The sequence below is a fragment of the Suricata suricatta genome, chromosome 13 (genome assembly GCF_006229205.1).
Source record: "Suricata suricatta isolate VVHF042 chromosome 13, meerkat_22Aug2017_6uvM2_HiC, whole genome shotgun sequence".
Classification (NCBI taxonomy): domain Eukaryota; kingdom Metazoa; phylum Chordata; class Mammalia; order Carnivora; family Herpestidae; genus Suricata; species Suricata suricatta.
In genome coordinates, this window is record NC_043712.1 from 23,322,478 (window position 1) to 23,346,278 (window position 23,801).

General features: G+C 40.1%; 1 protein-coding gene across 1 annotated transcript in view; it reads left to right on the forward strand.

Moving 5' to 3' along the window:
• The window catches only part of CTNNAL1 (catenin alpha like 1), a 57,661-nt gene that overhangs the window by 12,894 nt on the left and 20,966 nt on the right, over positions 1 to 23,801 (forward strand). The window contains exons 3-10 of the mRNA XM_029920235.1: positions 1,389 to 1,578; positions 7,637 to 7,824; positions 9,446 to 9,565; positions 11,605 to 11,694; positions 12,704 to 12,874; positions 16,260 to 16,460; positions 18,925 to 19,011; positions 22,318 to 22,476. Of these exons, the coding sequence (XP_029776095.1) occupies positions 1,389 to 1,578; positions 7,637 to 7,824; positions 9,446 to 9,565; positions 11,605 to 11,694; positions 12,704 to 12,874; positions 16,260 to 16,460; positions 18,925 to 19,011; positions 22,318 to 22,476 (1,206 nt within the window). The remainder of the gene's footprint in view (positions 1 to 1,388; positions 1,579 to 7,636; positions 7,825 to 9,445; positions 9,566 to 11,604; positions 11,695 to 12,703; positions 12,875 to 16,259; positions 16,461 to 18,924; positions 19,012 to 22,317; positions 22,477 to 23,801) is intronic.

Here is a 23,801-nt window from a genome sequence, read left to right on the forward strand (position 1 = left end):
CTTTCTGCCACATTACCCTATTTTAATGTTTTATATAGTATTTGCATTATTTTTTTGGTTTACCTATTTGTTTGATTATCCTATCTCTTCTCCCTCCCACTTGAATGTAAGCTCCATGAGAGTTTGGGCCTTTTCTTCCATGTATGTTGCTTTTTCATCATTGCCTAAACTTTTATTTGATATATGGTAGGTGTGCAACAAATATATTTTATATGATTTTATGGATTTATTTATGAATTTATTTTATATATTTTATTATTCGGATAGACTGTAAATTGGATAGGGGCAGGATTGTGTTAGTCTTGTTCCCTGATGCATCCTTAAGACCTGGCATCTAGGAAATACCCAAAATTGAAAAATAGTATAGGTGAGGAAATTTGGAGAGATGAGTATATTTCCCTAGGTCATTTAGCTAGTAGTGGCAGAGCCAAGGCTCAAAACCAGGCCTTCCTGATTCTAAACTATTCATACCAAAACCTATAAAGTGCCTAGCACACAGTAGTTTCTCAAAGAGCCATTCCTTTCCTCTTCTCTTAGTTCTCTATTTTGGTCTTTGTTAATGCACTTATATAAATCATTTCACAATGATATTCGGTGGACATGTACTATTTCAGATCCATATTTTTCATGTAACATTCTTTAAATATTTTTATATGTCAGTATAGTTCACGTACTAGTTTTCTAGGACGTTTGGAGGATTTATATTTGTTTCAACAAGCTTAACTTGTCACCTTCCATATTTTACTTCAGGGCCTGGAATCAAGTGTTAAAACTCTTGGTATTTAATTTACTTTGGGTCTACAGCAACACTTAGAGAAGTATAAAACCTAGATTACAATGGTCATTCTAAAAGGGCTGGCTAATTCAGTAAGCATGTATGGTATGCATACCATTTTGTATAACCTATATGCTGCTAGGTGGTGGGGTAGAGTGCAAGGGGGGGTGGTGTCTCTGCTCACAGCAGCTCCAGCCATAGTCAGGGAAACTAGGTCTCTCCTGTGTCATAAGCACTAAGAAGTGCTTGGTTTTCTGTAAGTCTTTTTTTTTTTAGTGTAACGATCCTCCCTTTCCTACTTTTCTTCCGTCTTTAAGATTTGTTGGAATACCTGGAGGGCTTCTGGAACTATATGTCCCAGATAACCGTCATCAGGTAAACTTGGAACTGTCATTAATAGAAACATTGTCTTGAAGAAGGATGCAGGATGCTTTGCTGGTTGTCTCTGGGTTGAAGCATTAAAGTTGTCAATTTTGTCTATTAGACCACAGACTGTTGCTATATGCCAGGCTCAATCCAGTATGCTGGGCTTAATTTTCTTGTCCTGTGTGATATAGCTTTAAAAGATATTGAGATAAGTTTTAAGCAAGTTGCTTTTATCTTTTATTTTTAGATCACCACACTTATTAATCATAAAGATAATACCAAAAAGTCTGATAAAACACTGCAAGCAATTCAGCGTGTGGGACAAGCCGTCAACTTGGCAGTTGGAAGATTTGTTAAAGTAGGGGAAGCGATAGCTAATGAAAACTGGGACTTGAAAGAAGAAATAAATATTGCGTGTATTGAAGCTAAACAAGCAGGTATGTGATATTGATATTATAGCCTATTTATACCAAGTTTATTGCTTTGGATACAATGATAAATTATTGCCTCATTTTGAGTAAAGGTGTTCTATGCTTTAGCCCTGTGATTATAGATTCCTACCGATTCTAGATTAGCTTTTGGAAATATTGAACTCCTGGCTCAAGTCCTAACTCTGACACATTGAATTCTTTCATTGGATAGGAAGATGGTCTTCCATTCTTGCCATTAGCTACTGAAATGCCAGAGATATAGAGAAAGGTGGGGCATGGACTCTTCCTTAAGAAGACTCATGGAAACTCCAATGCTTGGAGTATGAGCAGCTAGAGGAATGGTGGTGTATCTACTGTGTGGGGAGCAGGTATATTTGGAGAGTCATCTGGGTGAGATAAGGCCAAGCAAATCTGGAGGGACCAACCTGTGTGTTCTATGAATGACTTCAGGTATTTCTCTATAGACAACAGACTGAGGAAATTTCAGCCAGATGAGAGACATAGTTTTGTCTTTCTGGTAGTATGATGGAAATGAACAAAGAGGGTTGACAGCGTTCAGACACAGGGAGGGAGATTCCTATGGAAGTTTCTACAATAAACCAGGCTAAGCCGAGGCAATGTCTTATAGATAATAAAGAGCAGAGAGAGAGAGTGCAGAAAATAGTAAGGTGGTTAAATAGCTAGAACTTTGTTATTAGCTAAAAGAAAGGAATTCTGAGTTGACTCTTGAGTTTCTAGCCATTCACTGTGATAGTGGATAAACTTAAAGTGGGGAAGGGAGATGTCCTTATTCTATTTATAACTTATATTTTGCCTACATTTTAAAGAAGATTTGAAGTAGCTTACAATAAAAGTATATGCTTAATAAACCCATTATAATAGGAGATGAAAATAAATATTCTAGAAATTTTGGCCAACATTGTTACTTTAATTAAGCATGAAATTTATCTTTGTACATCCTGGAAGGCAAGACAAAAATGTAGAAAAAAAAGGGTTATATAATTCTCATTGTTTGTTGAAAGGAAACAAACCAGCTCGTCAAGAGGAGAGCAACTCTTTTTCCTGGCACTAAATTAATTGTGTGGGCACTTGTACAACAGACATACATAATGCAGTGGACAACTCAACAGAAAATGTAGACGTTCTACATATTACTATTTTTATAGCAACCCTTAATTAGGGTTTTGAATAGGTTTTGAATAGAGTAGGGGTTTTTGAATGAAAGGGCAAGTTGAGTCCTACTCACCTTACAGGCTTTGTAGGATGTCACCGTGCTCAGTGTAGGGTGAGAAAAGAGGACGTGGCCCACCGACCCGCACTTCTGGAGACTCTTGTCACTCTGAGCCCAGGCAGCTCCATACAGGAATCTTTCAGAAGCCATCTGTTGTCATGGGCTCTACCTGTTGTCTCTTTTCATTCGCAGTGGCCTTTCCCTTCTTGAGTACAATCTCTTATGTCACTCTGGTAAGAGAATGAGAACGGCACCTCCTGGAGTTGTATATGTGGAAGCCCTAATTTCTCTTAAAACACACAGATTTAAGACTTAACTTGAATCACTCCTGAAAAGTTTCTGGTCTGCTCAGCACATAGTAATCAGTTTCTCCAATTTAATATTTATTTGAGGGAAATAATGTAAAGTAGTGATAAAGAACTAGGACTTTTGAGTCAGACTGCCTGGATTTCGGTCCCAATTCTTCACTTGATTCTAGTGTGGTATTAAGCAAGCTATTACACTTTTTTAAACCTCAATTTTCTCATCAATAAAATGGGGGTAATGTTAGTGTTTACAGAAGTGTTTTAATATAATGCATGTATGCATTTGGCACATAGGAAGTACTCAATAAGTATTAGTTGTTATACTGATTATTGTTTTGCTTTATTGTTTCCCCTGTTGGGTTTTTTTTAAGACTTTTTTTTCCCCCAAAGTAATCTCTATACCCAACATGGGGCTTGAGCTTATGACCCCTGATATCAAGAGTCACATGCTCCACAGACTGAGCCAGCCAGGGGCCCCTCTTCTGTTGAGTTCTTGTGCTGCATTTTTTAAAAATTGAAGTATAATTTACATATAAAGATAGTTTTGATATATGACATAATGACTCAATATTTGTATATACAGTTGACTTTGGACAATGCAGGGGTTATGGATACTGACCCCTTGTGCAGTTGAAAATAGATGTATAACTTTTGACTCCCCAGAAGCTTAACTACTAATAGCTTACTGTTGACCATAAGCTTTACTGATAACATAAACAGTTGGTTAACACATATTTTGCATGTTATTATATACTGTATTCTTATAATAAAGTAAGCTAGAGAAAAAAATGCTATTAAGAAAATCATAAGGAAGAGAAAATACAGTTGTAATACTATACCGTGTTTACTAAAAGACATCTGCATGTAAGTGGACCCACACCATTCAAACCCATGTTGTTTAAGGGTCAACTATATTGTGAAATGCTCACATAGTAGGTCTAGTTAATATCTGTCACCATACATAGTTAAAAAATTTTGTGTGTGATGAGAACTTTTAAGACTTAGTCTCTTAAAAATAATCAATATTTTAGAACATACACAATACAGTATTAACATAGTTGCCAAGCTATGTATCACATCCCATGACTTATTTATTTGGTAACTAGAAGTTTGTAATTTTTGACTCCACCCAATTTGTGCCCCCCTCCAATATTTTTACTTGTCTGCTTAGTCACGTTTTTTATTTTATATGGGAGCTCAGTAAATATTTGTATTTGACTGACTTTGGATTTTTCACATTAAGACACAACACTAATTACATATACAAGTTAAAAATGGCAACCACGAAGCTAAAAGGACAGCTTTGTGACTTTTTCAGGGAGCTAATTTCTGAACAGTCTCCACTTTAAACAGCTTCATAATGTTAAGGAAGAATTTGACCATGTTGGTGGAGCTCACCAAATGTTACCATCCCACATAGTTAGGAGTTTAATGCCTGGGTTTAGTCAGAAAAAGGAAAAGTTATATAATGCCATATGTGCAGACTCATATGTATTATCCTTGAGGATTGAGAGCTGTGGAAAAAATAACATTTTCCAGAGGCAGAGAGGAAACATTTTTAATCCTCTAAACTATTGGGAACTGATACTATTTCTCTTGCTCCCTTTTTGTGTACATTAAAGTTTAACTCTAACCTTTCTTTTCTTCTGTATATTTTGCTATATAAACTGTATTAGTAACCTATTGCTGTATAACAAATTAACCCAAACCTAGCAACTTAAAACCACATTTATTACTTCACATAGTTTCTGAAGGTCAGAAGTCAGGGAGTGGCTTAGCCAGCTGGGTCTGGGTCACTGTCTCTCATGATGTTGCACTCAGGGTATCTGCTGGGCCTGTAGTTTTCCCAAGCTTGACTGGACCGCAGGATCTGTCGCTTTCCTCTTTTGGTTTTTGGCAGGCTTCACTTCTTTTTATTTTATTTTATTTTATTTTATTTTATTTTATTTTATTTTATTTTATTTTATCTTATCTTATCTTATCTTTTAACATTTATTTATTTTTGAGAGGCAGAGAGACAGAGCACAAACAGGGGAGGGGCAGAGAGAGAGGGAGACACAGAATCTGAAGTAGGCTCCAGTCTTTGAGCTGTCAGCACAGAGCCTGATGCAGAGCTTGAACCCACAAACTGTGAGATCATGACCCGAGCCGAAATTGGCCACTTAGCCAACTGAGCCACCCAGGTACCCCAGGCTTCACTTCTTTGTTTGCTTTGGCCAGAGGCCTCAGTTTCTCCTTATCTATGTCTCTGTTGGAATGGCTATTTACAACATGGTAGCTGGCTTCCCTCAAACAGGGAGAGTGAGCGAGAGCAACCAAGATGGCTATCTTAGTGTCTTTAAAAACCTAGTCATGCAGGTGACAAACCATCCCTTCTACCATACCAACCCTGGTGTGATGTGGGAGGAAAAAACACAGAGATGTAAATTCCAGGAGGTGGGGAACTTTGGGAGCCATCTTGGAGGCTGGCTACCACAGACTTCCTCGATTAGTAGTTTCAGCTATTGTCATGATATGTGACCAATCCATATCTAGTGGCTTATCCTTTGGGTTTTCCTGTGTTGTTTCAGGTTACTGTATCTGAAAGTAAATTTATCATCTCCATTTCTGTGCCCTTCTGATTTAAAAAAAAAAAAAAGTAGGTTCACAACATTGAAGCCATTTCCCCCCCATTTCTCCTTTTCTTCTTATCACTGTTCAGGTACCAATTTTATATTTTCTTTCCTTGGTATCTCCCAAATCATCTTTTTTATATTCCTTGCAAGATCCTTACTACTTCACACCTGCCATCGACATTGCTGCCTCATTAGTTCCCTGACTTTGAGTCTCTTCTTGCTAGTCCAGGTGCTTTCACCAGACTCAGCCTAAATCTCGATTGCGTTATGTCATACCCTATGACCTGTCCATTAAAGTTCAGGTACTTTACTCAAGATCCTTAGCCTATGGGAGATAGGCTATGGGCAGATTGACAAGCGGGCTTCTGTGAGAAAATCAATCTGTTATGCACTGAGATTTACTTAGGATGTTAAAAATTATCTTGAGCATTGCAAGATGATGGAAAGTTTATTTTTTAAATCTTGTTAAGTTAAACCATAAAGTTGGGAAGAAATTATAGCCTGGTATCATTTATAAGGGGAACATATATTTGTATTGTTTTATTGATGGATAATTGCTATTACAGAAATCAAAGCACTTTGAGAACATTTTGATAGTGAAGAAGATATTTTTTCTGGAAGATTGGAAGTTTATTTGGTACAATGGGCATGGTTTGCTGGGTATCATAAGAAGTATAAATCAAACAATGGGTCTCAGGATTAGCCTGTGGTTTTGAGTTCTCAGGAGAGATACTTCGTCGTTTTCCTATGCAGAGCCCAGGTTGCCCAACAAACTTGCTTATTATTTCCCTTTGCCAGTGGATCATTTATCTAAGCACTGTTTTCACTGAGGATGCGTCCGAAGGGGCTCAAAGCCTTGTCTTCTTTCCCTGGGGGCTCATAAACCCCTAGCCCCTTCAGGGTATGGAGATGGGCAGTGACTGCAAAGCCTAAACCAGTACACCTCTGTCTCCTCACTGCTGGCCAAAATCTTGGCAGCTGGTTACTGCTCTGCTTTGGGTTTTTCTTCTTCTTCTTTTTTTTTTAACTTAAAAAAAAACTTTAAAAAAATGTTTATTTATTTTTGAGAGAGAGAAAGAGACCGAGTGTGATCCGGGAAGGGGCAGAGAAAGAGGGAGATACAGAATCTGAAGCAGGCTCCAGGCTCTGAGCTTTCAGCACAGAACCTGACACGGGGCTCAAACTCATGAACTGTGAGATTATGACATGAGCTGAAGTCAGACACTAAACCAACGGAGCCACACAGGTACCCCTTAACTTTTTTTTTTTAATGTTTATTAATTTTTGGGAGACACAGAGAGGCAGAATGTGAAGGAAGGAAGGGCAGAGAGAAAGGGAGACACAGAATCCAAAGCAGGCTCCATGCTCTGAGCTGTCAGCACAGAGCCCTATGTGGGGCTTGAACTCATGAACTGTGAGATCATGACCTGAGCTGAAGTCGATGCTTAACCAACTGAGCCACCCAGCTGCCCCTTCTTTTTTTTTTTTTTTTTTTATGTTTGTTTATTTTTGAGTGAGAGACAGAGGGAAGGAGGGAGAACACTTGAGCAGGGGAGGGGAGAGGCAGAGGAGGCAAAGAATCCAAAGCAGGCTCTAGGCTTCAAGCTGTCAGCACAGAGCCTGACACAGGGCTCAAATCCATGAACCAGGAGCTCACTACCTGAGTCATGGTATATTGTTGGTGGTGAAGGCAACAAAGTTTTCAAAGTTTTCCAAATTCATTATTTTGTGATTTGAGAACCTCATGATAATTCTTGTGGTCATCAAGGAGAAGCTGTTTCTTCTTCCTGAAATTAGACTCCATATCCAATCTACTCATTGAGCATTGTCTCTCTTCAAGAGTAAAGTTTGGATTTTAATTTAAGTGCATCTTATTCCCAATTTTAACTGTTCACCCTTGTCTTTCTTGTTAGGAGAAACAATTGCAGCACTTACAGATATAAGCACCTTGAATCACCCAGAATCTGATGGCCAGATCACAATTTTTACGGATAAAACAGGAGTTATTAAGGCTGCAAGATTACTTCTTTCTTCAGTGACAAAAGTGTTATTGCTGGCAGACCGAGTAGTCATTAAGCAGATAATAACATCAAGAAATAAGGTATTTGTCTTATGTTTCTATACTTGTGACTTTCAGGGTTGTTCAAAAAGCATATTTAAGGTTAATTACAAGTAATTTGGCAATGCTTGTCAGTTTTAATGTTTATAATTCCAATTGTCTATAGCTTGAAAGTGGTGTTTCTTCTGTACTTAAAATTCCTAAACAACATGTGTTCTGGGCCAAACTGTTAGATGCAAATAATATTTCTTCTCAGAAAACCATTATCTACTTGTTGAAGCTTATTCATGAAAGCTTTTCACGTGTACAAATTCAGGAAGAAAAGCCAAACACCATGACATTGTATGTCGCAGAAAATTAGTTGATAAAAATACCAAATTCCTCAGTACCTTTTTTTGGTCAGAGTCAGAGGATAATAATTTATGAACTTAAGAAAAAAATTCAGTCATCTGAAACCACAGTTATCGGCAACACAAAATTTCTGTATGCAGTATCCCTAGAGACTATGAATAATCATAAAGCTTACAGGATACATTTAAACTCTCCCCGTCTAGGACTTTTCCAGTCTCTCAGATAATGGTTGTGCTCCTCCATCATCCGGGAGGCCGGCGCATGTACAGTCACTTTCCCTGGATAAGTCCCAGGCGAGAAGGAGGGCAGTCTGCCAGGGAAGGGATTGTCTCGGTCAGGTTTGAGGACACAACTACCAGATGAGTGTTGAGTGAATCAGAGTGTGAGTTGGAAGAGAAGAGGAAATTGGAGAGGTAGATCAGGCAGTGCTAGAGGGATAGCAGAAAACTTTCCTGTCTTTGAAAGCTAGAGTTTCTGGTCAGTGGTGGCAATCTGCCTTATCTGTCCCAGTCGCCTGCACTTCCTGAGCTGCCAGGGCAGATTAACATGCCAAACATCTATCATATCCTCATTTTAAAAAAGTAAACACAGGATATCTGTGTTTTCTTTACCTATCTTAGTCTGATGAAAGCTAATCCAGTGCTGTTATTTTAGAGAAATGTATTCAAAAATATGTTTCACGTTTATTTGCTTTATTTCTAATATCAGGAAAACACCTAACATTTTGTCTCTTGGTTCTGCTAGAGGTTTCTCCCTTTTTTCGCCCTGGCTTCCCAAAGCTTTTTGGCAATTAATTTATTTGACACAGGCAATTCCTGATGATCCAAACTGTTTTCCTGCTCTCGAAGTTCCACACCTCCTTTTCCGCTCCTCATGGGGCAGGTGACCTTCCTTCCACATCTTCCACTTCTTGGGAAGAATGGGCTTCCTGGGTTCTGGTTCACTGAGCCTTGAGGCTTCTGTGTAGTGCCCGTATCCCCCTCTCTCCCTAGTTCTCTGAAGATCTGATCACCTCCATCCTGCGCACTTCTACCTTCTCCAGACTTTGCTACATAAACGATCTCCTCTGTCTGTTGAGGCATTTCTTTTACTCTTTTTCCTTTTAATTTTCAAGTAACACCACATCTCCCCATCCTAAAAACAAATGTTTCCCTAGATGATGCTAACCTTTGGATCTGCTTCTACTGCTTGGGGCTCCTCCTTCCCTGCCTTCTCCTCCTTAGCTTCCCCTAGAATTCAGTCTCTCCTTTTCCCTCTACACTCAGCCTCTTTCACATCCACACCTGACAAACAAATATTCTCTGTTTTGCAGGTTCTCGCAACTATGGAAAGACTAGAGAAAGTGAATAGCTTTCAAGAGTTTGTCCAAATATTCAGTCAGTTTGGAAATGAAATGGTGGAGTTTGCACATCTAACTGGTGATAGACAAAATGTAGGTATTTACCACATTTAAAAATCTTCAAATACATGCATACCTTTTAATTTGGATGGACGTGCAATCTTTATGATCACTTGGGTTGGTTTCTTTGCTTATTAAATTTATAGCCTTGGTGTTGAAAGCCTTTCATAAAGGAGCCAGGATAAAGTAAATAAATCTACATTTTTTTTTTCATACATTCAACAGTGATTGTTCTCACCACACACACTGAGAAAGGTCATACTTGCCTTTAGGGCTCAGATCTAATATTCCCTCTTTTATGAAACTACATTTGACTCTTCTACCAGGGCTCAGACAAATAAATTGAGTCATCATATATATTCTGATAGTATTTTGTTGTATATCTGTTAATTCTTTTTGTAACTTGTTACATATTATTTTGCTCTGATCTGTTTCTCTAAGTGTTCTACATGAGATAGGTAGTAGTAACTCAAGCATTGTTTATCTGCATTAGCTCTGTGTTAGGTATTTAATATACATGATCTCATTTAATTTCGAAAACATCCCTGCAAGGTAGATATTGTTATTCCTATTTTATACCTTAGGAGACAGAATCTGAGAGGATAATAAACTTTCCCAAGTCACTCTTCTAACAGATTGAACTCTGTTAGGTCTGTCTTTGGCACCTGTACTTTTCAGCCTACACCGTGATATTAGTTCTTAATAGGTCTGTTCCCCAATTTTAACCAAAAGCTCCTAAATTTAGGGAGGTGAAAGACCATGTTGTATCTAGGGTTGACTTTTCTTTGTTGGGGTATTCATGCACAAGTTCATCTTGTTAGCAGGTTAAATATATAATAATGGACCTCTTCTTGAGATGTTTGAGACATAGGCTATCAGGTTGGGCATGGACTATCCTGGTTGTAGCTGGAGTTAGAAGAAGCATATTGGCCAGGAAGGTGACAGGCTGAATTGTATGCTTCAGGTAGTGTTTCTTGGACCATCTGGGTTTTATGGAGGCCTCTGTTTGTCCTGTGGACTAGCCATCTAACAGATTGAGATGCCATTTTTTTTTTTTGATCATTCGTTATCACCATGCAATATATGGTGTCATGTATGGCTTACAAGTCACAAATGAAAACACTATCTAATGTGACAGGTGAAAATTTTGTGTAATTCAAATTTCAATAACCATTATTAAAGTTTTATTGGAACACAGCCATATTGGTTGATGTATTGTCGAGGGGTGGCTTTCACACTATAGTGGCAGAATTAAATAGTTGTTTCAGAGACCATTCGACCCAGAAAACCTGAAAAATGTATTCTCTGGCCTTTTATTAAAAATGACTTCTGACCTCTGATTTAGATGGTCGTGACCAAATTATGAGAGTATTTGGTTCTAGATTTGATCGCAATATTTAGGTACTTTCTGTAATAGCACACATTCTATCAAGGGCTCTACGAAGAGAAACTAAAAGAAAAAAAATTCAAAGCACAGTGCCTGCTTCAGACTTCATAATCTAGTTGGAAGAAACTCTACACCCAAGAAACATCTTAAGAATATTTTAGAGCAGGGTATTGGTTAAGTTTAGGATAAATAAGTCTCCTTTTGAGATGAATAAATACTTAGGGGGGATTAGTCGGACATGGTCTCTGAAAGAAGTGACTTCTAAGTGTCTGTTTGGAAGGAAATAATAGCCCATAAATGCTTGATTAATAGGCAGCTGTTAACTGAGTAAAGCATAGGATGGTTGTTTCCAGTCAGGAGTGAGGTGTGTCCACATGGGCATGAGAGCGTCTGGCGTGCAGGGCACCGGAGCGTGAGCCGCAAGGCAGCGCCCCCCTCGGTCCCAGCCCCCGGCTCTGCTGCCCTCAGGACGGGCAGCCGTTTCTTCCCACACCTTGTGTTGGTGTATTTAGATTAAAGTGGTGACATTTTATAAAACTTTACCCTGTTTTTTTTTTTCATTTTGTCACTTTATAAACACTGTTAGTTAATTGGTTGAGTCTTGTTATTGTTGGATAAATGATTTGCCAAGATATCGGATTGTTTATAGGATCCTAGATGCTCAATGATTTCATTTCATTTTTAGGATCTGAAAGATGAGAAGAAAAAGGCAAAAATGGCGGCAGCCAGGGCAGTTCTTGAAAAGTGTACAATGATGCTTCTCACAGCCTCAAAGGTAGGAACGCTTTTGTTTTACCTGATTAAACTCGTCTAACATATATATTTTTACATTTTTAAAGAGATCAGAGCGATAAATCAGAACATAGGCCACAGCAGTCAAATCTGTTATTCTTTAGCAAGACTGCTAACTTCCTTCCCCAGTTCCAAACAGCAGCTAACCCGTGAGTCAGCTTTGAGCGGGCAGCCGAGCGGAAGACGGTGACTGGGTGCTATGACTCCGGCCTGTCACACACTGTCACGGCCTGTGGGGTCCGCCAGTCTCATTGGGGAGCCAGCGCATGTGCTCTTGAAAAAGCTCGGCAAGTTAGAATCTGTGGAGTAACAGTGGAGTAGTAATTCAGCCTTTAATTTGTTTATTCTGTCAATTCATACCTTTAACTCCTTATTCTCCTTTTAACAAAATTGTGCATTGAGCGCTTGTAATTCCGAACAGCAGCCGGCCAGCATACTGGTACAATTCGAGAATGAACTAGGAAACAGCTTATTAACAGTTTATTTAGGATTGCCTTTTCTGCTCAGAATATTTACTCCAGGCTAGGATTAGTGAGGCCACAAACACAGTCCACTGGAGTCCATTTGGAAGACCCTGTTCACATCTAGGCCCATGAGCATTTTTCATTCTCGTTTTTTAAAAATCAAAGATGCATCCACAGTCATACAACATTTGTTCATTTTTCCTCATTCTTTTTTAGTTTTTGCACATGTAAGTCAACATTTTAAAATAGTTTAAATCATGATAAAGATAGTTTTTTTCTCCCAAGTTTTAAGTAAGCTTACTGAAGTATAAAGATACAGTTTTGCACTGTGCCTTTTTCACTTAACCTTGCTATCGCTTTTTACTCATCCTGCTTCCACTTTTAGTGAGGAGAAGCAGCTGGGTGAGCCAGGGACCCAGGAGATTTTGGTAAAGAACCATTTTTATTAGCATGACATGTTCTCTGTAAGATTTTATGTATTATGGTATGGGCAAAATCTTAAAATAAAAATTTTCAATTGTTTTGAAGACCTGTCTCAGGCATCCCAACTGCGAATCAGCCCACAAAAACAAAGAAGGAGTATTTGACCGAATGAAAGTGGCGTTAGATAAGGTGATTGAAATCGTGACTGACTGCAAAGCAAGTGGAGAGACTGACATTTCATCTGTCAGTATTTTTACTGGAATTAAAGAATTCAAGGTAAGAATAGAGAGAAAATATTTTTTTCTTTCCGTATCAGAGGAGCATCATTAGATATAGTATCTATATTTTGGCATGCTATTTTAGAATAGAGGCTTAGCCAAAGTACATATTTCTCTTTCAGACAGTGCCACTCTGTGTAAACGTAATGTTCGGTGACATCTGGTTGAGTGTAGTTTGTACAGAGAACATTGGTCTTGGGTTACGGCAGTGACTCTGGCCCTGCGTGGCTGCCTGGTTCGGTGGGAGCCTCCTGTCCTCTGTAGAGAAGGGCGTTCCCAATTTTCTTGACCAATGCTGTACCATCCGTGGATGGTGACAGATAGATCATTTCTGCTGGAATCTCTACTCTTCCCTGGGCTCTAGGGTTGATACTTTGAGACTGTAGCAATAGTATTAGTGTTATTTAAAAAAAATTTTTTTTAGGTTTTGAGAGGGAGTGTGTGTGCATGTGTGCAAGCGGGGGAGGGGCAGAGAGAAGGATAGACAGAATCCCAAATCAGGCTCTGGTTTGTCAGTGCAGGGCCCATCACAGGGGTCAAACTCATAAACTGTGAGATCATGACCAAAGCCAAGATCCAGAGTCAGATGATGAATTGATGGGGCCATCCAGGTGCCCTGGTAATGAAAATTTTTAAATGAACACTCATACTTGCTAACATGTATAATTGAGCACTTATTCTGCGCCCTATTTGAATGCTTTCAATGTATGTATATGTAAAATCCTCATAAGAACTATAGTTACTATCCCCATTACACTGTTGAGGAGACTGGGAAACAGAGATTAAGTAATTTGCCAGCTAGGAAGTGCCAGAGGTAGGATTTGAAACCGGGCCGTGTGACTCGGAATCTCCACCGTTTTAGGGCAGAACTTCTCATGGGAAGTCAGAGAGGTGGGGAAGCCGCTCTCTGTGGAAGAGCAGGGGCTGCGTCAGGGGGGCCCTAGGACATCATCAAGCACAACCCCCCGCCTAACAGCTGGCAAGACTAGGGCCTTTGGAATTGTCTAATAGGCTAAGGGCTGCAATGAGGATGGCCTTCCTTCATCTTTTTAATTGCGTGAAGGTCTAAGTAGGAACGTGGGGTGAGAGAAAGGCATGGAAAGGACAGTTATTTTTTGGGGCCATGCTTTTCATTAAATTATCTAATTTAATCTCTGACTTCCCTTTTAGGTGGGTTTTACTATCGTCGTGTTTTTGAGGAGGAGCCCTCTTTAGAACCAGGACTCACAAATCCCAAAGTCCATGACCTTTCAGGTTGTACCTGCTGGTTTGCCTGTATTCTGCAGGTCCTGCCCTCTCTTTTCGAGGGGAAAGAAGCTACAGAGATCAGTCATTCTCTTAGAGATTTTATTGCTCTTTTTATAAAGGCTGGGGGTGAGGGAGGTGTCTTGTCAAAGGCTAAGCAATAATTAGGGAAACAAACAGGGCCAGAGCTAGGTCTTTGCCTCTTGCTGCCATAGCTCGGCTTCTGATTAACCCGGGCAGTGCAGTGCCTGTGGCTGCCGCCAGCTGCTCTGGCTGCCGCTTCAGCACCAGGCATTCTGGAGCACAGAGCTGTTAGGAAAAGACTCCGTCTCATGGTCAGTAGGTATCTTTTTGGCATCCGACCTTCTTTTCTGATGGAGAGTATCATCATCTATAGTGGGAAGCTGCATTACTATGCTCAGTACTGAGAGATGTGGACAAATCTTATGGAACCATATAAATGAATAGTCTTTGAAAAAAAATAAGTTGCTGGGTTTTTTTTTTAAACTTTAAGTTTATTTATTTTTGAGAGAGAGAGCATGAACAGGGGAGGGGCAGAGAGAGGGAGACACAGAATCTGAACCAGGCTCCATGCTCTGAGCTGTCAACACAGAGCCCAACATGGGACTTGAACCCACCAACTGTGAGATCATGACCCGAACCACAGTTGGTCGCTTAACCTACTGAGCCACCCACATGCCCCTAAGTTGCTGTTTAAAAGCATATATATGTTTTTCAAAAGGGAGAATCAAAAACTTTAAACATAAATGGTGTGTGGTCAACATGACTGATTTTTATGTTGTAATCCTGTTTAAATTCTGTCGAAAGGCCCGCTGAACAGAAGCGAGGCAAGATTTTACTCACGGCCGGGCCAAACCTGACCTCCTGATCTTAAGGAGCAGAGAATGGCCCTGTTTAAATTCTGAATCTCAGATGCTTATTGTTAATTCCATACATTACTTTTACCCGTGTTCTTTCCTAGCTTAAAAGAAAAAAATGCTGTTTACCTAGGATGGAGTAGTTACTGGAGACAACTTGGGCCAAGAGGAGAAGGGAAGCAAGCCCCTCCCACCCTCTCACCCGCCTCCATAGCATTTCCAAATCCTGGTATTTCCCTGGGTCATGTGAAAATGGGTCAGATGTAAGGAGTATCTTGAAACTATATTTATGAAAGGACTTTAAAGTGCTAAACAAGTATAAACTATCCTTATCAGCACATTCAATGCAACCACAGTCATGATCATCACCATGGGTCACCTTTTGGCCATGTTGTTTCTGTGACACATCTCATGGCCCGGAGGTTAAATCCAACTGAAGGGGCAGAGTTCCAGTAGAAAACTGAGAGAGAGAAAGACTGTGTGCCGGTGAGCATGTGTCAGTCACAGATTTATGGAACCCTGAGCAAAGGATGGCTGAAGGTTGTTTGGGAAGATGTGGGGCAGTGACATAGACTGTCAGAAATGTCTGTAAAGTCATCAAGACCCTAGAGGATTTTGTGTTATACAGGAGAAATTTGGGCTTAGTTTTAGAGGTGGTGAGATGTCAATTAGAGGGAGATGGCAATATCAGAAGCTTTCCATTTTAGAAAGATTGTACAGGTAGAGAATGATAGAATGTTTTGGGAGGTGCTGTTGGGGACATAACACAAAATGTAGAGAGACTGATTAGGCGTCTAGGAGAGTTTTGCAGAATTGAGAGAAAAATTGATGCCTTTCCCAGCCCTTCCCCTACCCACACCCTCCACACCCTTTCCCCCTGGGCCCAGTACAAGTTCATATTTGGATGTGGCGTCTTCTAGGACTTGGCCTCAGCATCTTCTCAGATGCAAATTCTCTACCTGCAGGCTGGTTCATTTTTCCTACCAGTTGCTACACGATAAAATGCTTTTTCTGCCTGTGTCTACTGATCTCCTAGGAACGTGGTATTAACAACATTGTGGTGACTCTCCGCATGGCCGCTGGTAGCTCCTGAGCAATGTGTCCTGGAGAATAGAGTCATCACTGGAGGTTGTATTTCCCCCGAGCCCTCAGACAAGCGAAGAATTGGCTAGTGTCTCTCTGGGCACTGTTAGAAATTACAGCCCATTTGGTTTGGTGGGAATATTGACTAATATAGATGTTTATCCTTTTTGTTCTCAGATGAACATTGAAGCTCTTCGGGAGAATCTTTATTTTCAGTCAAAAGAGAATCTTTCTGCGACTTTGGAAGTCATCTTGGAGCGCACAGAGGACTTTACTGATTCTGCCTACACCAGCCACGAGCATAGGGAGCGCATCTTGGAACTGTCCAGTCAGGCGAGGCTGGAACTGCGGCACTTGATTTCTGTGTGGATTCAAAGTGTAAGAACTTCTTTTCATCCACGTGAATCTTCTACAGTAACTTTTCCCTAAGGCTCTGAGTACTGTGCAAGCTAATATAATTACCAGGAGCGTGACTGTGGCCTGGGAAGGGACAAGGATGTCTCATCTCTTTTCTCCCCCTTCTTGGCCAAAGTGTCTCACCCATCCAGCACTCACAGTATTTGACATTTCTGGGCCTGTTGTTTCTCAGTTTCTCGTGCTGGCCAGCCTGTATTCTATACTACCATCACTATCACGAGTTCATCCCATAGTCCCCACTCATCCACCAAACTCACCTCTGGAAAATTCCTCCCCAAAATCCTTCTTCAGAGTGAAGAGCAGAGGATAGACCCCTGCCTACGGGTTCTTGGGACCTGCCTGAGTCTTACTGCCAGAGCCATTCACACATGCACAGTTCTTAACTCTGAGGACAGCTGATTTACAGACACAACAATTTAGAAAACTTAATGAGGTCCAGCTGCAATGAAGACAAGGGTAGATGAGCTGGCAAATGAGAGATTTTCTCACCCTTGCCCCAATTCCTAAGATTGGTGAGCATCCACTCGAAGGTTAGACTGCTGGCGTGCATAGAGCCTCGGATGCTACATGGACTAGAATGGTAAAGATGGACAGAGTTGGGGTGCCTGGCTGGCTCAGTCAGTAGAGCTTGTGACATTTGATCTTGTGTTACGAGTTCAAGCCTCATACATGGTATAGAGTTTACTTAAGATTAAAAAAAATGGATAGAGTGGGACAACACAGAAAGAGTGTGTCCTGACTCTTGCAGAGAGTGGTTACAGAATTGAAAGGAAGAGGCCTGAGACTCAACTCTGGCACCACTTACTTGTTTCTTAGACCTAGGGTATGTAAAAAAAAGTATGTAACATGGTTTATGACATACAGCATAGATGGAACAAATCTGGAAGCCATGAACAAAAGCTTTGGTAGTAAAGATGAGGAAGGAGGAGAATAGAGAGTGAAGCAGCAGTTGATTTTCTTGTAAAGATTGGTTTATCGTTGAAGAGTAGATATAAATCAAGATTTTCTCTTACATTCCTCGGCATCACGACAGTGAAGTGCTCCTATTAACAGGGAAATTAATCTAGAGTAGAGTGGTGTCAGGGTTAAAAGCAGTATTTTGTGATTAGTTTGAAATATCTCTATAATATCTGACCTGAAGTATAGATCGCGTCAGTGTTAAAGTTTAAACCCCAAAGTCACTATAAATAGTTACTTTGAGTAAGTGCTGTCTGTGTTGGGAATCCAAGTCTTTCAGTACTTAAATTTGTAATCAACACTTTTTCCATATTTCACAAGCACTCAGACAGATCTCTGGTTCTGCATGCCAGAAATATTGTTCATTCATTCATTTTTTTCAGTAGTTGTTACTGAGTGCCTTTTACATGCTAGGCACCGGAAACCTAAAGATGAATGAGATAAAATCTTTGCCTATAAGAATTTTTCAGTATAGAAAAATGTGGGAAGGGGTAAGTTAAGTACAGAAAGTTTTGTTAAGTGTCCCAAGAGAGGTACAGACCATGTGTTGCATGGATTTGAAGGAAGGTGAATTTATATTTAGGGAGAAGAATTAGGAAGACGTCTAAGGGCACCTGGGTGGCTTAGTCAGTTGAGTGTCCAACTTTTGATTTTGGCTCAGGTCATGATCCCTGGGCCATGGATGGAGCCCTACATCAGGCTCTGTGCTGAGCATGGAGCTTGCTTCAGATTCTCTCTCTCCTTCTCTTTCTCTCCCCCTCTCCCTCTGCCCCTCTCACGCTCTCTGTCTCTAAAATAAAATAAAATAAAATAAAAAGACTTTTTGAAGATAATGACATTTAACAATTTATTGATTCAAAGAACTGAGTACCTACTACCTAATGTTTACTGTGCTAGGTATTATGTATTCATTGGTGAGTAAAATAAATGTAATCCCAGACTTCGTGGAATTTACCAAGGCTTCATGGGGAAGATAGGCTTTAAACAAACAAACAAACAAAATCAAAAAGTAACTATGTAATTACAAGCGAGGATGATTACTTAGAAGATTAGAATGGATAAGAAGATGGCCTAATTTAGATTGTGTGAGCTGAAAAAAATCTTTCTGAGAAAGAGACATTTATGTGGAGACTTGAAGGTAAATAGGATTTAAATTTTTAACCCCGTTAAAAGCAAAGAGATGAGCATTCAAGGCAGAAGATAAAATTGATTCATTTTAGACATGATAAATTTATTAAAGAATATTAGATTTTAAAAATTCATCTTTTTATAGTCAGAATGGGACAATATAACTAGTTAAAATTCTATTTTCCATTCCAACCATAAACAGGTGAATTTTTAAAATCTACTTTTTTATAATCCACAAAATGATATTAAATATTTATTGTAATTTATAGTTCAAGTAAGATTGGAATTACCAGATTAAAAGATGAAGTAACACTATGTGTATATATTTTTTAATTTTTAGCAAAGCAAGAGAACAAAAAGTATTGATGAAGAACTAGAACTCTCTGTATTGAAAATCAGCCACCATCTCAATGAACTTAAGAAAGAAGTAAGTATAGTTTGAAACCTAGCCTCTTTTAATTCTTTGCTAATTTTCATGCTGTATGGTATGTATGCAATGCATTAGTACTAGTAAGTCTGTGTGCCAGAAAATGGGTTCCCATTTGGAAGCCCCCATTTTATTAGTGCCATCATTGTCAAAGCTTGTACATGGATGTTCATAGCAGCTTTATTTATTATAGCCCCAAACTGGAAACAGTCTAAATTTCTATCAACAGAGGAATCGATAAATGAATTTTGGTATAACTCTAACAAATACTATTCAACAAAAAGGAATAGTATCGATACAGGTAATAATATGGGTGAATCACTAAAACATAACACAAAGAGGTCAGATGCAAAAACGTGCATGCGTGTGCATGCGCGCGCGTGTGTAATTACATTTAGAAGAAATTCTAGAAAAGCAGTACTAATTTACAGTGTTAGAAACCAGATCAGTGGCTGCCTGGGGCCAGAAGTTGGGGGACATTCCCTACAAAGGGGTAGGGGAGAACTTTTTGGGGTCATGGAAATGCAGTAAATATTGATTGCGGTGGTAGTTACCACTGTAACATAGATATAAATGTGTGTCAAAACTCATCAAATAGCACCTTTGGTATGTTTTACTGCATATCAACTATAACCTTAATAAAATTGATTTTTAACAATATTCTTTGGTTGAGATTTCCCTGCTTCCTGAATGAAAACCTGGCCATCTGTGACTTATTCGATCACTCTCAGGTAATTGCAAGTCCCGTTAAGTTAGATGTTTGCAACTATGACCAGGTTGTCTGTTGTAAATAAAGTTTCGGGAGACCTAGTCCTGCCCATGTGCTTATATGTTGTCTACTGTTTTTTGACTACAACAGCAGAGTTGGATAGTTGCAGTAGAAACTGTGCAGCCTGAGAAGCCTAAAATATTTGCTATCTGACCCTTTAGAGAGTGAATTTGCCAGTCTTTGCTTTAGGTCCTGAGACACAATCTCATTGCAAAAATGAGAACGTTTTCTCCAGTATATTAATCACTACTTCGATATTCATTCAGTTGTGGGCCTGTTTCCCAGCCCCACCTAGGGCTTTTGGGAAAGGTGTGGTCTCTGGTCTCTTTTCTTGCCCTCATCCCCCTTTATTTAGCTTCTGTTCTGATCTTTGCCAGCTGTGGCTAAGGGCCAGAAGAGAGGAAGTGGGGAGGTGGAAAGTTCTTTGAAACTGGCACCCTTACAGGATGCTTTGGGCTCTGTTTAAAGCTGACTTTGTCTTTCATGGATGCTTGAGTGTGTTCTGCACAGGCCTTCCTGTGGGGCCTCAGCCCTTCACTGCAGCACCCATGTCATGTAGCTCCCTCTACTTTGGGGATGCCTGGAGGTGGCACTCAGTAAGCACCTGTCCGCTCTCCAAACAGAGCTTCCCTATCGCTAATTCCTTTATTCTTCTGCACTTCTGCAGAGTCAGGGTTCAAGGGAGTGAAACTGGGTTTTTTCTTTTATAAATTACATACATGGTGATTTGTTTCACATCTTACTTAGTACTGACCTCTTTTGGAATGTTCATTTCTATATCCTGTTAAACATAAAAGGATGTTGTGGTTTTCTTTGGTTTAAAAAAAGGCCTATCCGTATTTTTTTTCTGAGCCTATTCAATTTAACTAAATTACTGTTAAAACTTGACTATCAGTAAGAGAATAAAATCCTTTGGTGATAGGCTGAATGACTTTCTTTTCTTTTTAATGTTTTATTTATTTTTGAGACAGAGAGAGAGAGAGAGAGAGCGAGCATGAGAGGGGGAGGGGCAGAGAAATGCAGAATCCAAAGCAGGCTCCAGGCTGTGAACTGTCAGCACAGAGCCCAACGCAGGGCTCAAACCCATGAACGTGAGATCATGACCTGAGCCAAAGTCTGAGGCTTAACCGACTGAGCCACCCAGGTGCCCTGACTGAGTGGCTTTCTACCAGCTTTGTTTTCCTTACCTCTGAAATGGGCATAACAGCATCAACCTGGAAGACTTTTCAGAAGGAGGAAGGCAGATGATGTCTGTTGAGCGCCTGTCGGTTTACTGCACAGAGCAGAACTTTGGTTTGTTTGCCCTCTCTCCCTGACGGTTGGTAATAAGTTGTCTCTCTACCCACTCATCAGATTTACGTGACTGGGGGCAAGTCACTGGGTCCCTCAGGACCTGTTTCATAGTCTGTAAAATAAAGGGCTGGCATTAGGTATTCCCTAAGGCCCTGATGGTTAAATAAAATATTTTCAAATTCTTATGTGGCATTTAGTTTCCAGAGGAAAGTACATTTTAATGTCTTTGTTTCTGACTGTAATTATTCTCACTGGATTGCGTGCATGTGGACCACTCTATTGTTAATTTTGTAGAATGTCCTGTTATTTGAAATGACTTTGGATTACTTCCAGGGGAAAAAAAGTCATTTCATTCAATAGGCTTAGTTCAAAGTCAGATTTTCTTTAGGACAGTGTTATTAAAAATGATCTCTTCCTGGAGAACCCCAGAATAACCCATCACATCACTTTTTTTAAATAAAAGAAAGATGAAAAGAAGATTTTGGAGTGATCGGACCCAACAGTGTCTTGCTGAGAGTGAGCCGTACTTAAAATCCATTCCAAGCCAAGTTCAGCCTTAAGGTTTTGATTACCCTTTATGTCTCATTTCTCCTGTGACCCAAGAGTTGGGGAGTAAAGTTCTGGATAGAATTACAGATGGACTGTAACCCCCTGGGGGAAGGGTTGTGTCCTACTTGTCATGTATGTCCAGCCGCTAGTACAGTGTCTGCTGTGGTCTGAGTGTTTAATAAAGTTGTGACAATACCTAATTGACTGAATCTCACATCAATACTTTTTCAAAAGTCTATTATTAGAAAACACTGATGATCATAAACTGCCATTTGATTTTCCTCTTAGTACTCTGGATACCATCCTCTTAATCAGGAATTGTTCTACTTTTTACTAACTTTTAGAGTAGCAGAAGCATTTTTTAAGTAAGAGAAAAGCTGCGTGGGAAAGAGCCGGTTAACAGCAGGGTGAATAGGGACCAGCCACTCCGCTGGCTGAGCAGTCCGTCTTCTGCACGCAGCATTGCTGCCAACATCCGGGGACTCAACGATGTCGGTGTCACTCCCGCCCTGGGAGAACCTGCGCGCTGCCCAGTGCTGTCCCACTTCTACTGTTACCACACGAACTTTACACTTTCCTCTCAGTGGATCGAGTGAGGCGGCTTTCTCGTTTGTAAAGTGCAATGAGGTGCTTGATTACAGAACCTTCTTGTTTGTTGTCTTCCTTTCATTACCCTTCACCCCCCACATCTGCAGCTTCACAGTACAGCAACTCAGCTGGCAGCAGATCTGTTAAAATACCATGCTGATCATGTGGTTCTAAAAGCATTAAAACTTACTGGAGTAGAAGGAAATTTAGAAGGTTTGGCTGAATATGCCTGTAAACTCTCTGAACAGAAAGAGCAGCTTGTTGAGGTGAGTAATAGGTTTGTTTGTTAAAGAAATTATAGTTTCATGATAGTTGTGCTATCATTAACACAGTTTTCGGTTAACTTCTAGGAGCATTTCCTCTGTCCCCTTTGCAGTGTTAAAGGTATAATGTTTATCTGTTCTAACAACAATCTGGCCTCTAAAACAAAACAAGAAAAAATGCTGGAACCCGTAGATGTGCTTAGTAATCTTCTTGTCTTTATTCTCTCAGTGAGATTAGGCTTTGGAGTAGAACAATGGAGCTATATTGTATGACTTTGTTTCTATCTGAATCTGTGGGGTCTCAGCAGAAAGAGACGGCATACTTGAATTAGGATAATTTAAAAAGGCTTTAATAGAGGAGCTATTCACAATTGCATAGACGGGTGTGGGGGGATCCGTGGCTGTGCGGTAGTTGGGGTTAGTGATAGCAGAGCTGGGACTGCTCCCAGGCCCAAATTAATAGGGAGAATGAGTGGTTACTGGAAACTGGAAAGGCATAGATGCTTTCAGAAAGCAACCTTGAGAGGTTTGATTTCAGGAACAGACACAGAGACAGCCTGAGGCAACCTTGTAAGGAAAGTGTACGAGAATAAAGGCTCTTACTCCTTTCATTCCTGCTGCTCTACTGCTGGGGCTTCCCACTGACGGAACAGCTGTAGCCCACATACGTCAGTGTCCCAGGCAAAATGCAGGTTTGAGAAGGAAGGAGAGTGGATGTGGACGGACAAGGAGAAGACATTCAGCCCAGTATTTCTCTGAACCTCTTCTGTCCTGCCCAGGTCTCTGTTGTGTTGTCATTGCTTCCCCTGCCACTTTTGCTATAATTTCAATGGTCAACTGAGATTCTACGCCTTCCACTTATTGAAAACATCAGACAATCAGACATCTCTTAGTAAAAAAAAAAAAAGACACACTTAGCCTGTGTATACCTTGTACATATGAGGTGCATCCAACATGTGTACAAATGCACAGATACGAACCATATCTATAGTTGTCTCCATATTACCCGCTGTGCCCTGCTCACCAAATCTCAGACCAATGTTTAGAAAGAAACTTTTTAAAAAATTTTTAATGTTTATTTATTTTTGATAGAGAGAGAGAGACAGAGAGACAGAGTGCAAGCGGGAGAGGCACAGAGATAGAGGGAGATACAGAACGGAAGCAGGCTCCGAGCTGCCAGCATAGAGCTGACATGGGGCTCGAACTCATGGACCGAGAGTTCATGCCCTGAGCTGAAGTCAGATGATTAACTGACTGAGCCGCCCGGGCACCCCTAGAAAGAAACTTTCTTTAGACTAAGTGAACTAGCTTCCCCTCCTTTACTTGTT